This window comes from Schistocerca gregaria, chromosome 3 (assembly GCF_023897955.1).
Source record: "Schistocerca gregaria isolate iqSchGreg1 chromosome 3, iqSchGreg1.2, whole genome shotgun sequence".
In the NCBI taxonomy this organism is placed as follows: domain Eukaryota; kingdom Metazoa; phylum Arthropoda; class Insecta; order Orthoptera; family Acrididae; genus Schistocerca; species Schistocerca gregaria.
In genome coordinates, this window is record NC_064922.1 from 158,682,631 (window position 1) to 158,698,626 (window position 15,996).

At 43.8% G+C, this 15,996-nt stretch overlaps 2 protein-coding genes across 3 annotated transcripts in view; both read left to right on the top strand.

Annotated features, from left to right (window-relative positions):
• LOC126355293 (collagen alpha-1(I) chain-like) overlaps nucleotides 1-10,610 on the top strand; it is a 156,963-nt gene extending 146,353 nt beyond the window's left edge. The window contains exon 3 of the mRNA XM_050005583.1: nucleotides 10,319-10,610. Coding sequence (XP_049861540.1) covers nucleotides 10,319-10,610 — 292 coding nt within the window. The remainder of the gene's footprint in view (nucleotides 1-10,318) is intronic.
• The window catches only part of LOC126354154 (probable chitinase 10), a 256,966-nt gene continuing 251,265 nt past the window's right edge, over nucleotides 10,296-15,996 (top strand). Inside the window, exon 1 of one of the 2 annotated variants that reach the window (XM_050003569.1) lies at nucleotides 10,296-10,695. The gene's annotated coding sequence lies outside the window, so the exon portion shown is untranslated. The remainder of the gene's footprint in view (nucleotides 10,696-15,996) is intronic. The other variant, XM_050003570.1, reaches the window with a different exon arrangement.

The window sequence follows — 15,996 nt, forward strand, 5'->3', positions numbered from 1 at the left end:
GACACTACTTTTAAAGATGATCTACAACAGAGTGCAACGTTAGTCGAAATAAATCCTACGTGATCACAGCTGTTTAGCCTTATAGCCCCTAATAAGCCAAAGCAATTAGAAATATCACCGTATGTACTGCGTCCGGTGCATCGGAGTGATTGTTCTCGTATATGTCTGCGACGATGGAAGAACTCCTGCCACAAAATAAACTCTTCCAAAGAGTAGGACTGCTGAAAGCGGCCCTCTCACTTCTATATTCTAATATTCTCTCTGTGTTCTATAGACGAGAACCGCGAACACCCAGTCACAACTACGGAGTTCAGATAACATATCAACGTAAGTACAGGCAGAAATCACTAAACGCTGCGTACTCAACGACGACTTCCAACCCGGAGGCGAAGTCCAGAATCGTATAAGTTCACATGAGTACAGTGCCTAACCGTTCTAACTATAAAATCTCGTGAGAGCAAAGACAGCATTCCGTCCGTACTAACAAGAAGCTGATACTGAGCGACTGTCATACACAGGAGCTCAAAACGGAAGACCGCGTCTCTCCAGCGCTGGCTTCCCAGGAAGGCTTGGCTCCCCACCATAGTAATTCCGAAAACGAATCATATTCCCAAAACCACGGAATATTCTCCGTCTCTACAGATTCTTCCGAATGCCGACCAACCATATTTTAGTCTTTTGTCGTCCAGCGCGGTAAGTTTGCGAGGGAAACCCTATACTCGTACAATGGTCCGCTTCTGAGTAAAAATCCATGGAAATAACCCAGCCTGCGTGGTTTCCAAGGTGCCGCTTCTTCGTTCCCCTCACCGGCGTCCAAGATTTTCAGCGTTTCCCAAGTATGATCCTTCCTGTCGCGACTCTATTGTGCTCCAGCACTTAGTTGCTACGACGTCCGTCTTGCTATTTCCTGTGTTTAAGCAGGACCAACACACCTGTGTGGGCCTTCCACCCAGGGCTTCAGGTGCGCCAGTCGTTTCATTTCCACAGTCGTTCCAACCTCTACTAATATAGGCAATCACAGTAGAGCCTTTTTATAATAAAGACACTCTCATGCAACAAGCGTTAACAATTATTTACAAGACGTGCGTGACAATGTGTCTCCTTTATATATTCATATATACGATGTACAACCTATCACAAGATACCTAATTGTGTTAGTAGGTCACTGCAAAGTATGTGTATGAGTGCTCGTAAGGTGCAAAATTATAGCCACCTTACAATACCACAAGCCAAAATATGGAAAGCAAAGAGCTTGCAGTAGAAGAGACGTGTTTCACAGAACTGAAGGTATGCGTTTTAGAGCCCTTGTTTACTAGACATTTTTTCCTTGTTTTGGTGTAAGTTACCTATCTCCAGAGTTTATGAAACTGGTTTTGAAACATTTTGTATACGACGTAGTGGATAACGTCTGAAGTCCCAGGAGGCTTCGCGGATGATGCTGCCGTACACAGAGAAGTCCTCACAGCGTTTGAAGCTAAATGAAGAATATCTGAAGGCGAACGATGCCTGGAGCAGATGTTGGCTGTTGACTCTCAACACAAAAAATAAACGTATTTAGGCGTAAAGACCCGTTACCGAATGATAATACTCATCATCATCATCATTTAAGACTGATTATGCCTTTCAGCGTTCAGTCTGGAGCATAGCCCCCTTATAAAATTTCTCCATGATCCCCTATTCAGTGCTAACATTGGTGCCTCTTCTGATGTTAAACCTATTACTTCAAAATCATTCTTAACCGAATCCAGGTACCTTCTCCTTGGTCTGCCCCAACTCCTCCTACCCTCTACTGCTGAACCCATGAGTCTCTTGGGTAACCTTGCTTCTCCCATGCGTGTAACATGACCCCACCATCTAAGCCTGTTCATCCTGACTGTTACATCTATAGAGTTCATTCCCAGTTTTTCTTTGACTTCCTCATTGTGGGCCGGCCGCTGGTGGCCGAGCGGTTCTGGTGCTACAGTCTGGAACCGCGCGACCGCTACGGTCGCAGGTTCGAATCCTGCCTCAGGCATGGATGTGTGTGATGTCCTTAGGTTGTTAGGTTTAAGTAGTTCTAAGTTCTAGGGGACTTATGACCTCAGCAGTTGAGTCCCATAGTGCTCAGAGCCATTTGAACCATTTGAACCTCATTGTGGACACCCTCCTGCATTATTCCCATCTACTAGTACCTGCAATCATCCTAGCTACTTTCATATCCGTAACATCAACCTTGTTGATAAGATAACCTGAATCCAACCAGCTTTCGCTTCCATACAACAAAGTTGGTCGAAAGATTGAACGGTGCGCAGATAACTTAGTCTTGGTACTGACTTCTTTCTTGCAGAAGAGAGTAGATCGTAGCTGAGCGCTCACTGCATTAGCTTTGCTACACCTCGCTTCCAGTTCTTTCACTATGTTGCCATCCTGTGAGAATATGCATCCTAAGTACTTGAAACTGTCCACCTGTTCTAACTTTGTTCCTCTTATTTGGCACTCAATTCGTTTATATTTATTTCCCACTGACATTACTTTCGTTTTGGAGATGCTAATCTTCATACCATAGTCCTTACATTTCTGATCTAGCTCTGAAATATTACTTTGCAAACTTTCAATCGAATCTGCCATCACAACTAAGTCATCCGCATATGCAAGACTGCTTATTTTGTGTTCACATATCTTGATCTCATCCAGCCATAAATAATATGAACAACAGTGGAGACAGGTTGCAGCCTTGTCTTACCACTGAAACTACTCTGAACCATGAACTCAATTTACCGTCAACTCTAACTGCTGCCTGACTATCCACGTAAAGACCTTTAATTCCTTGCAAAAGTTTGCCTCCTATTCCGTAATCTCGTAGAACAAACAATAGCTTCTTCCTAGGAACTTGGTCATATGCCTTTTATAGATCTATAAAGCATAGATACAGTTCCCTGTTCCACTCATAACACTTCTCCATTATTTGCCGTAAGCTAAAGATCTGGTCCTGACAACCTCTAAGAGGCCTAAACCCACACTGATTTTCATCCAGTTGATCCTCAACTAATACTCGCACTTTCCTTTCAACAATACCTGAAAAGATTTTACCCACTACGCTAATTAAAGAGATACCTCTGTAGTTGTTACAATCTTTTCTGTTTCCATGTTTAAAGATTGGTGTGATTACTGCTTTTGTCCAGTCTGATGGAACCTGTCCCGACTCCCAGGCCATTTCAATTATCCTGTGTAGCCATTTAAGACCTGACGTTCCACTGTATTTGATGAGTTCCGACGCAATTTCATCCACCCCAGCTGCTTTATTGCATTGCAATCTATTGACCATTCTCTCCACTTCCTCAAATGTGATCCTATTTCCATCATCATTCCTATCCCATTCTACCTCGAAATCTGAAACATTGCTGATCGTATTTTCACCTACATTGAGCAACTCTTCAAAATATTCCCTCGATCTGTCCCAGGCATCCACAGGATTCACCAGCAGTTTTCCTGACCTGTCCAAAATACTTGTCATTTCCTTCTTACCTCCCTTTCGAAGACTGCTAATTACACTCCAGAATGGTTTTCCAGCACCTTGACCCATTGTCTCCAACCTGTCTCCAAAGTCTTCCCAAGATTTCTTCTTGGATGCTGCAATTATCTGTTTGGCTTTGTTTCTTTCTTCAACATAACTTTCTCTGTCTACCTGAGTTCTAGTATGTAGCCATTTTTGATACGCCTTCTTTTTCCTTTTACAGGCTGCCTTGATTATGTCATTCCACAAGCTGTTTGTTTCATCTTACTTTTACACACTACTGTTCCAAGACATTCTTTAGCCACTTCTAGTACTGTGTCCCTGTACCTTGTCCATTCCTTTTCCAATGACTGTAATTGACTACATTCAACTAACTGGTACCTTTCTGAGATTGCTCTTATGTACTTGTGCCTGATTTCCTTATCCTGAAGTTTCTCCACTCTTATCCTCCTACATATGGACCTGACCTCCTGCACTTTCGGCCTCACAATCCCAATTTCACTGCGGATTAAATAATGGTCAGCGTCATCAAAGAATCCCCTGAATGCACGTGTGTCCCTCACAGCCTTCCTGAATTCCTGATCTGTTATTATATAGTCAATGACAGATCTGGTTCCCCTGCCTTCCAAAGTATACCGGTGAATGTTCTTATGTTTAAAAAAAGAGTTTGTGATTACTAAGCCCATACTGGCACAGAACTCCAAGAGTTGTTTCCCGTTCCTGTTGGCCTCCATATCGTCTCCAGATTTACCCATAACCTTTTCATACCCTTCTGTTCGATTTCCAATCCTGGCATTAAAATCACTCATGAGCGGAACACTGTCGTTGTCCTTTACTCTAACTTCTACATCACTGAGTGCCTGATAAAAACTATCCATCTTATCTTGATCTGTCCCTTCACAATGCGAATATACTGACACAATCCTAATTTTCTTGCTAGACACTGTCAAATCTATCCACAGCAGTCCTTCGTTTACATACCTTACTGCAACTACGCTGGGTTCCATTTCTTTCCTGATGTAAAGCCCTGCACCCCATTGTGCTATTCCTGCTTTGACTCCTGATTGCAGAAAAATCAGTGGAAGCTGTCAAATCCATAAAATATGTAGGAGTATGCGCACAGAGCGGTTTAAAGAGGAACAACCACATAACACTGATCGTACGAAATGCATATACTAAACAGATTTATTGAGAGAATGCTGAGGAGGTTTAGTCCACCCACACAGGAGGTGACTTGAATATTGCTCGTCAGTCTGGGGTCCGTACTTGAGAGGACTGATAGAAGAAGTAAAGATCCAGAGAAGAGCAACGCTTTTCGTCACGAGTAAGTGTGAAAGTGTCACGGAGATGCTCATCCATCTCCTCTGGAAAGTGTTGCAAGACGGGTAGTTTACAGTTAAAATTCCTTGAACGTACTGACCATTAAAATTGCTGCACCACGAAGATGACGTGCTACAGACGCGAAATTTAACCGACAGGAAGAAGATGCTGTGATATGCAAATTGAAAAGCTTTTGAGAGCATTCACACAAGGCTGGCACCGGTGGCGACACCTACAACGTGCTGACATGAGGAAAAGTTTCCAACCGATTTCTCATATACAAACAGTAGTTGACCGGCGTTGCCTGGCAAAACGTTGTAATGCCTCGTGTAAGGAGAAGAAATGCGTACCATCACGTTTCCGACTTTGATAAAGGTCGGATTGTAGCCTATCACGGTTGCGGATATCGTATCGCGACATTGCTGCTCGCGTTGGTCGATATCCAATTACTGTTAGCAGAATATGGAATCGGTGGGTTCAGGAGGGTAATACGGAGCGCCGTGCTGGATCCCAACGGCCTCGTGTCACTAGCAGTCAAGATGACAGGCATCTTATCAACATGGCTGTAACGGATCGTGCAGCCACGTCTGATCCCTGAGTCAACAGATGGAGGCGTTTGCAAGACAACAACCATCTCCAAGAACAGTTCGACGACGTTTGCAGCAGCATGGACTATCAGCTCGGAGACATTGGCTGTCGTAGACCTTGACGCTGCATCACCGACAGGAGCGCCTGTAATAGTGTACTCAACGACGAACATGGGTGCACGAATGGCAAAATGTCATTTTTTCGGATGAATCCAGGTTCTGTTTACAGCAGCGTGATGTCGCATCCGTGTTTGGCGACATCGCGGTGAACGCACATTGGAAGCATGTATTCGTCATCGCCATACTGGCGTATCACCCGGTGTGATGGTATGGGGTGCCATTCATTACACGTCTCGGTCACCTCTTGTTCGCATTGACGGCATTTGAACAGTGGACGTAAAATTTCAGATGTGTTACGAACCGAGGCTCCACCATTCATTCGATCCCTGCGAAACCCTACATTTCAGTAGGATAATGCACGACCGCATGTTGCAGGTCCTGTACGGGCGTTTCTGGATACAGAAAATGTTCGACTGCTGCCCTGGCCAGCACATCTCTCACCAACTGAAAACGTGTGGTCAATGGTGGCCGAGCAACTGGCTCGTCACAATACGCCAGTCACTACTCTTGATGAACTGTGGTATCGTGTTGAATCTGCATGGGCTGCTGTACCTGTGCACTCCATTTGACTGAATGCCCAGGCGTATCGAGGCCGTTATTACGGACAGAGGTGGTTGTTCTGGGTACTGATTTCTCAGGATCTATGCACACAAATTGCGTGAAAATGTAATCGCATGTCAGTTCTAGGATAATATATTTGTCCAATGAATACCCGTTTATCAACTGCATTTCTTCTTGGTGTAGCAATTTTAATGGCCAGTAGTTTATTTATCCATACCGGGATGACTGGAAGCTGTTTCGAATGCCAACGGTTTTTCTACACCGTATAACGCATGGTAATATGTTATGCTTTCGATGTTTTCATATTTTTGTCTACCCTCTATATCGAGGAGTAAGTGTAGGCAGCGATTACAAGTAAAGTACCAGACTGAGATTCATTGAGATAATGTTGACCAAGTGCAGTCTAGGCAAGAAGGCGGTAGCATACAAAACCTTCATTCGTTCGAGTCTTGAATATTGCTACCCATACCACAAAGGACTGGCTGAGGAACAGAGATCCATAGAACAGCAGCGCACTTCGTCATATGTTCATTCAGTCAGCGTGGAAGAGTCGCCGAGATGATTATGGAAGTGCTGTGGCAGGGGTTACAAGAGATGCTTTGCGCATCACGCTGTGGTTTACTGACAAAATTCCTTGAACGTAGTTTCCTAGATGATTCAACCAACACAACATACCTTATTAAATATCATTGAATTGGAGAGATTGAGGCTTACAATGCTTCTTCCCTCGCACCATTCGCGACTGGAACAGGAAAGGGGGGAGTAAAAGCAGCAGACAAAGCCATAGACCATAAGATGACTTGCGGAGTGTAAATGTAAATGTAGATATGTATACAGGATGCCCCATGGGGAATGGTCAATATTCAGCGATATGACAGGAACAGTAGCAAAAAAAGTCTAATAAAAATGGGCTCTAAAATGCATGTCTTTAGATCTGTGAGCAGTCTCCGTCTTCGATACTGTGGAGCTGATCTCTGCTACTGCAAGCGCTTTGCTTCTCATATTTTGGAAGGAGGCAGTGCGGACCATAACAATAAAAAATTGCCTGCTACACATAGTCACTAATGTGCTACCAGCACTTGTTCATCTTCGCTGCAATGAAACACATACGAGGGTGAGTCAAATGAAAATCTTAAATTTGTAATAGCAAATCGAGATTTCGCGCCGTTATCCTGCAGGCTGGTAAGCGTGTTAAAAACAGGTTGCAGAATGGCCTGTAGGTGGCAGTATAGCGCAGATGCACACATACCGTCGCAGTATCAGTATAAAGATGGCCGTCCCACTTGACTTGCACCAGGGAAGAACAGCGTTCTGTTATTCGGTTTTTGGGTAGTGAAGGTGTGAAACCTATTGAAATTCTTCGACGAATGAACGTTCAGTACGGTGACGCATCTTTGTCACAGCAACAAGTCTATGAATGGAGTAGGAAGTTCGCAAATGGTGTGACTTCAGTAGAAGATGCTCCTCGTCCAGGTCAGGCACAACGAGCTGTGACTAAACAGAACACTGCAGCAGTTGTAGCCATAGTGAAGAAAAACCGCCGAGTTACACTGAATGACATTCCAACATGTTTACAGATTAATCATTGATCAGCACACCACATTGTGCATCATGTGCTCCAATTTCACAAAGTGTCTGCAAGATGGGTGCCACGGCTGCTGACTCCTGAAATGAGAGAACGACGTGTTGGTGCTTGTGAAGAACTTCTTCGGCGCTTTGAATGAGAAGGTGATGGCTTCCTTGCAAGAATCGTTACTGGGGACGAAGCCTGGGTTCACTTCAAATGGTTCAAATGGCGCTGAGCACTATGGGACTTAACTGCTGAGGTCATCAGTCCCCTAGAACTTAGAACTACATAAACCTAACTAACCTATGGACATCACACACATCCATGCCCGAGGCAGGATTCGAACCTGCGACCGTAGCGGTCGCGCCGTTCCAGACTCTAGCGCCTAGAACCGCTCGGCCACTCCGGCCGGCGCGTTCACTTCCACCAACCGGAAACGAAGAGAGCGAGCAAGGAGTGGCGCCATTCCTCATCAGCAGGGAAGGTTATGCTGACTCTCTTTTGGAACGGAAAAGGCGTCATTTTGGAGCATTACATGCCTAGAGGGACCACTGTCACCAGTGCATCATACACAGACCTCCTAAAAAATCATCTGCGGCCAAAATCAAATCAAAGCGACGTGGATTGCTTTCAGCAGGTGTCCTTTTGCAACATGACAATGCAAGACCCCACACTGACCGTACAACAGTTGCAGCAATCACAGACCTGCACTTTGAGTGTCTACCTCGTCCACCGTACTCACCAGACCTTGCCCCAAGTGATTTCCATATGTTTGGACCACTCAAAGACGTAGTGGGAGGAAAGAAGTTCCGTTCTGATGAAGAGGTACGCCACGCGGTGCATGCGTGTTTGCCAAAAGAATTTTTTTCTGAAGTAATTTATGCACCTTGTAAGCGCTAGGGGACTTGCATTGAGCGCTGGGGAGATTATGTTGAATAGTGATACAGCTTTGTACCACTTCTGCACAATAAATAATATTTTAAAAAATATTTAAGGTTTTCATTTGACTCACCCTCGTATTTTCTTCTATTGAACAAGGTAACATTGCTCTTAAGGTATGCAGCTCAAAGCGGATGTTTACTAGACTATTTTATCTTATTTTCGGCCATACTACTTCCTCCCAAAATGTGGGAAGCACAAAGCTTGCAGTAGCAGAGATTTGCTTTACATTATCGAAGATGGAGAAGTGCCCGTAGCTCTTACCGTATGCAGTTAAGACCCTGTGACAAACCTTTTGCATTTCTTTTATGTTCTTCTTTAAAGGCAGAGAGAAAAGATGTAGCGATAGCCCATCATAGAGCCTATGCCTACCGTCAGGTATTTTTGATTTTTACTTGTTAAAAACAGAGGAGTTTTTTCTGGTACCAGTAGTAGGAAGGAAGGTTTCGCGCTCAGCTAGTGAACGAGTGAGAAACACGCAAATTTTAAGCGAGCAATTGTGGACCGCCATTTTGGGGTCGCCATGAATAAGTGAGGAGTATGTATTTCATATGTGGACCGTTTAGGAAAATATAGAATTTTTTTATCAACAGAAAGGTCGTGTGAGTCGTTATTTCAAATAGTCCGATAATTACAAGAACTGAAACCCACCTGTCTACTTTGCAAAATTACGAAGATCCGATAAACTCAATAGGAACACGGTCAAGACTTCTAAGGTGAACACGGAGACCAAACGTAGAATTATAAGGAAGGGTAAGCACAAATCGGCAGCGGAGAAAAAAAAAACTACTTCCCCCTTGCAAAATAATATGAACTAATAAGAACTTGAATCCAGAATTAGATTTTCACTCTGCAGCGGAGTGTGCGCTGATGTGAAACTTCGTGGCCGATTAAAACTGTCTGCCGAGACTCGAACTCGGGACCTTTGTCTTTCGCGGGCAAGTGCTCTACCAACCTTTTTTTTTTCCTCTCATTTTGTTCGTTTCAGTTGGTTGCATCTGCTCCGAGTGGACGTAGACACCCGTTTCAGTTCGTCGTTGTTCCATTAACTCAGTTTTTTTATTACAGAGGGCAGCTAACGCTCTGACCGAACACGCTGAGCTACCGTGTCGACTGAGCTACCCAAGTACGACTCACGCCCCGTCCTCAGAGCTTTACCTCCTACCTTTACAGAATCTCTCCTGCGAACCATGCAGAACTAGCACTCCTGAAAGAAAGGATATTGCGGAGACATGGCTTAGCCAAGCCTCGGGGATGTTTCCAGAATGAGATTTTCACTCTGCACCGGAGTGTGCGCTGGTATGAAACTTGCACTTGCACTTGCCCGCGAAAGGCAAAGGTCACGAGTTCGAGTCTCAGTCCGGCACACAGTTTTAATCTGCCAGGAAGTTTCGTTTAATACGAACTTATTTCCAGGCATAGCTCAACTTATTGTGCTTGTCATTCACGCCGAAAAATTAATCTCATTAATTCAATACATTTCAAAAAGCGACGCATTTCAACATTTTATTATTATTTATTCCATTAATTTATTATATTATTAGCCCCATGTTTACTAGACTACTTTACTTCGAATGATCGTTCATGTAGTAGTCATGAACTCTGACCATTCCTCCTGGGAGACACTATATGTGTGTATACTGCAATGCGATACGATAACGACGATGATAGCGATAATAGTGGTCGGTCTCTGAAAAGTAAGAGTAGAAGGGAAACGTTTAGCTCGCGCAGAGCCCCGCCCTGGAGGCCAGTGCCACCTGGAAGTTTCAAGGTCGCGGCCGCTGCGCCCGCCGCGCCGGCCTCTTCGCGCTACGCCGTCCCCCTCTTCCGTTGCAGACTCGGCGTGCCGCTGGGGGGTGGTGGCGAATGTCAACAAGCGACTGCTGTGGCGGCGGCAGGCCATAACGGTGCGAGCCGGCCGCAGGTGGCTCACTTGGCGCAAAGACGCGGCCGCGAACGAACCACGCACTCTCCGCCACCGCCACTGCTGCTCTCCGTCGTCACGGGATGGCGACCCAGCTGAGCTGCTGACCGACACACGCAGACTCACAAGCGCGCTACTCTCTGCAACTACTCGTCGCAGCACATTGTTCCACAGACAGCCTATCGTGAGTACCGCATTGCCACCTCGATTTATAACAAAGTCGTCAAGACAGCCAGTCTTGGAACACGAATAAATCGTGTCGCATGCAGGCTTCTGTGAAGTTTGGAAGGTAGGAGGCGAGGTACTGGCAGAAGTTTTAATCTGCCAGTAAGTTTCGTTCAATACGAACTTATTTCCAGGCATAGCTCAACTTATTGTGCTTGTCATTCATGCCGAAAAATTAATCTAATTAATTCAATACATTTCAAAAAGCGACGCATTTCAACATTTTATTATTATTTATTCCATTAATTTATTATATTATTAGCCCCATTAGCGGGCAAGTCTTCAGATCCAGATTGTATACCGATTAGGTTCCTTTCAGATTACGCTGATACTATAGCTCCCTACTTAGCACTCATATACAACCACTCGCTCACCGATAGATCTGTACCTACAGATTGGAAAATTGCGCAGGTCGCACCAGTGTTCAAGAAGGGTTGTAGGAGTAATCCATTTAACTACAGACCTATATCACTGACGTCGGTTTGCAGTAGGGTTTTGGAGCATATACTGTATTCAAACATTATGAACCACCTCGAAGGGAACGATCTATTGACACGTAATCAGCATGGCTTCAGAAAACATCGCTCTTGTGCAACGCAGCTAGCTCTTTATTCGCACGAAGTTAATGGCCGCTATCGACAGGGAATCTCAAGTTGATTCCGTATTTCTAGATTTCCGGAAAGCTTTTGACAGCGTTCCTCACAAGCGACTTCTAATCAAGGTGTGGTGCTATGGGGTATCATCTCAGTTGTGCAACTGGATTCGTGATTTCCTGTCAGGAAGGTCGCAGTTCGTAGTAATAGACGGCAAATCATCGAGTAAAACTGAAGTGATATCAGGTGTTCCCCAGGGAAGCGTCCTGGGACCTCTACTGTTCCTGATCTATATAAATGACCTGGGTGACAATCTGAGCAGTTCTCTTAGACTGTTCGCAGATGATGCTGTAATTTACCGTCTAGTAAGGTCATCCGAAGACCAGTATCAGTTGCAAAGCGATTTAGAAAAGATTGCTGTATGGTGTGTCAGGTGGCAGTTGACGCTAAATAACGAAAAGTGTGAGATGTTCCACATGAGTTCCAAAAGAAATCCGTTGGAATTCGATTACTCGATAAATAGTACAATTCTCAAGGCTATCAATTCAACTAAGTACCTGGGTGTTAAAATTCCGAACAACTTCAGTTGGAAGGACCACATAGATAATATTGTCGGGAAGGCGAGCCAAAGGTTGCGTTTCATTGGCAGGACACTTAGAAGATGCAACAAGTCCACTAAAGAGACAGCTTACACTACACTCGTTCGTCCTCTGTTAGAATATTGCTGCGCGGTCTGGGATCCTTACCAGGTGGGATTGACTGACGACATCGAAAGGGTGCAAAAAAGGGCAGCTCGTTTTGTATTATCGCGTTACAGGGGAGAGAGTGTGGCAGATATGATACACGAGTTGGGATGGAAGTCATTACAGCATAGACGTTTTTCGTCGCGGCGAGACCTTTTTACGAAATTTCAGTCACCAACTTTCTCTTCCGAATGCGAAAATATTTTGTTGAGCCCAACCTACATAGGTAGGAATGATCATCAAAATAAAATAAGAGAAATCAGAGCTCGAACAGAAAGGTTTAGGTCTTTGTTTTTCCCGCTCGCTGTTCGGGAGTGGAATAGTAGAGAGATGGTATGATTGTGGTTCGATGAACCCTCTGCCAAGCACTTAAATGTGAATTGCAGAGTAGTCATGTAGATGTAGATGTAGAAGTAAGGCTGTGAGGACGGGGCGTGAGTCGTGCTTGGGTAGCTCAGTTGGTAGAGCACTTGCCCGCGAAAGGCAAAGGTCCGGAGTTCGAGTCTCGGTCCGGCACACAGTTTTAATCTGCCAGGAGGTTTCGTGTCGCATGCACTTATTACTATAGAGCAGTGGTTCCCAACAGGTGATCCGCGGACCCCAGGGGTCCGCGAGCTATGCCAGAGGGGTCCGCAAGATGCTATTATAATAAAAAATATATTAAATATATCTCGTATGATAACAGATTTTTTGTTTTGGCCGCTCAATATTTTTTCGATACTTAATATGTCAATGTTTTTTCTAAGAACCAAAAATAGAAAACGTATAAAAAGACTCTTAATTTGGCTTTTTTAGGTACTTGTTACTGTGATATGACAAGGTACCAATCATGCTCGATGAGGTGGTCCTCGAGAAAACTTTGTTGGGTACCCCTGGTATACAGGGCCATTCAAAACGAATGCAGTGATTACAAACGGCCATAACTATTTAACTGACAGCTACACATCAGTAAGAATTTCGAAGAATGTAAAAGAAATTTTAAAATTTCGATTGTTGCATGGTCGTACTGGACATGATCATCTAGATCACCTTACCTATCACTCGTGGATTTCTTCGTATGGGGTAATACGAAATTCCTTGTCTGTGTGCCTCTTTTGCCAAAAACTCAAAACATGCATTTCGAATGCATTTGCGATGGTGACTCCACATTTGATTCAGAATGTATGGCGTGAAATCTACTATCGTTTACACGTTGTCCCTATGACCAAGGAGCGTAATGTACAACAAGTATGTAAAAAACTTTTTAAACTTTCTTTTACTTTTTTCGCAAATTTTTATCGATGTGTCTCTATCGATTAACTAGTTACAGGGTTTGTACTTGCAGTACTAATTTTCAGTGGTCCTATGTTTAATATATGCCTACCAGCTTCAAACCTCGGTTCGGCATGAGTTTTCCATTTAGAGTACATTACTACATTACTTTATTTCTCCGATTACATATGTCCGCAGCTCGTGGTCTCGCGATCGCATTCTCGCCTCCCGAGCACGGGGTCCCGGGTTCGATTCCCGGCGGGGTCAGCGATTTTTCACCCCCCTCGTGATGATTGGGTGTTGTCCTGATTATTTCATCATCATACATCCAAGTGGCGGGTTTGGACTGAGCAAGGGCTGGCCTCTGATAACCGCGTAGTTGAGCGTCCCACAAACCGAATATCATCATCCAATTACATATAAAGAGAATGATACAGGTAATGGTCACAGACTTGTTTCATTGGTAGCAGAGATCAGCTGCACTATCTGGAATGTTATATAAATGACGACTGTCTTTTGGTAAAATTTGTTCAGTAAACTCCCAATACGATGTTACACAATGGAACATAGGGAATTTTTTCAACTGACAATATATCACTCCCTAGAGACTGTGAATATAATACTAAATTAATTACACACTTCGCTTCGAAGGCATCTGAAGATATTACACTTGAGATAGCTCACACGAATATTTACATGCATATACTACCCACGAATAGAATGGTCGGAAACATTAAAGTGTGCTAGAATATAGAACATTCTCTACTGCACAAATTGCAAATGATTTACGGAATATATATTTTTAGATTGATACATCATTATAATAACATTACAGCTTACCGTGCACCTATACTCCGAATGACTTCCTGGGGATCAACTGAGGCTCGAAACATACAGCAATGTTTTAAACGCAGTAGAATAATGCGCCAGGCGTAAACTAATTGTTGTTGCTGGTTACGGCCTTCCTGTCTCCATACTATAATTTTCGCATAAACTAGGGAGATAATCGTTCGTGCCATTCATTTACGAATCATGTAAATGTTACTCTGTATGTTTTGATTTTACGTCTTTGTGTGTTGTGTTTGGAAGGAAGAGATGGGATACGCTTACAACGATTGCCTAAAAGAGAGTGCAAAACTGTGGAAAACAGGCTCGCTGGCATTACCGGACAAACCATTGTTACGTCGGCCTGTGGATCCGATTGAGTGTGGCTCTTATTCCTCTCTCGTACATTACTACTCTGGAGGCTACTCTCCTCAAGCGGATCATAATAGGCCCCTTGTGGAGCTACCCAGAGACAAATGTGTACCGAAGGCCGTGGATGCCAAAGCGGTGGATCAGTCAAACCAGTAATAAAAACACCAAAAAAAAAGAAAAAAAGTTAAGTGATACCATCGCGAACTTCAAGATGTGCGAGAAGAATGGGGGGAGAGAGGGGAGGGGTTTCCATGGAGAGTTTTGAGAAAAATATCAGGCCTAAGCAGACGTATCTTCTGACGACATCTAGAACGAAAAAATATGTTCGCGATGATATCTCCACAAAAAAATGTTTATTTATCCCTATTGAAAACTTTTTGGTTATATTTCCCATTACCTAGGTTGAGAGGTCAAAGCAGATTGTCTGATGATATCGTTTCAAAATTGTTATTAATTATGACTGGTGCATTGCAAAACAATGAATAAACAACTACCAAAGAAATGAAGACGTAATTTGAAACATTGAAACCTTACAGACTACAAGAAATAAATTAAACGATGATGTCCCGTGTTATAATTTAATTTCACTGTTGTACACCGTAAAATCTTTATGTATTTCGAATTGCTTTATATATTTCTTTGCTGATAATAGTTCCTTTGTTTCATAATACGCCAGAATGCATGAATAACTGTTTTGAGACAGTAAGACTATTAATAAGGCTTATAACCCGAAATATTATGGAACATAGACCCAAGTATGAGAGCTGTTCGTTTGTTAAGGCCCGATCGGTAGAAAATAACAGTGAAAATCCGTTGAAGCTTTGCACAGATGCGTTGGACAGTGTCTCCAGTATGCCCTTCGATCGCATCACATCGCTCTTTTCAGGTCTGATCGCACAGTGAGCACGTAGATATGCCTAGAAAATAGTGTCTCCCGCCAAGAATGGGTGAATGCTGAGAGTTTTCGCCTGATTTGATGCAGCCCACATAACTTAACTGTCATGCATTTCCTTCTTCGTGACAATTCTCAGCCGTACATTGCAGGGGCAATGAAGACTCCCCTGCAGCGTTTTCGACGTACTGTGTTTGATTACCCACTGTACAGCCATCTGATTTTCGTCTCTGCTCACATGAACTGCTGGCTATGAGGACAACATTTTGCCACGGATAGCGAGCTGTAGACCAGCGTAGAGAATTGGCGGAAAGCACAGGCGACTGTCTTCCATGACGAGGGTGCTGGAAAGTTGGTACAACGCCACGATACATCTCTTAAGTAGGAGTGGCGACTATGTTGAAAAGCGGCTGGAAGGTGTCGCCATCTGTTAGAAGTGAAACATTTTTGATTTACATTTTGGTTTCCGTTTCGCTACTGACCGGATCTTAATAAATCAGTAGCCCTCATACTAATCGAACACTTAAAGGTGGCCTCTTTCCGATCAGTGAAATTCGATTGCCTTCAGATCGCCACGGAATGTT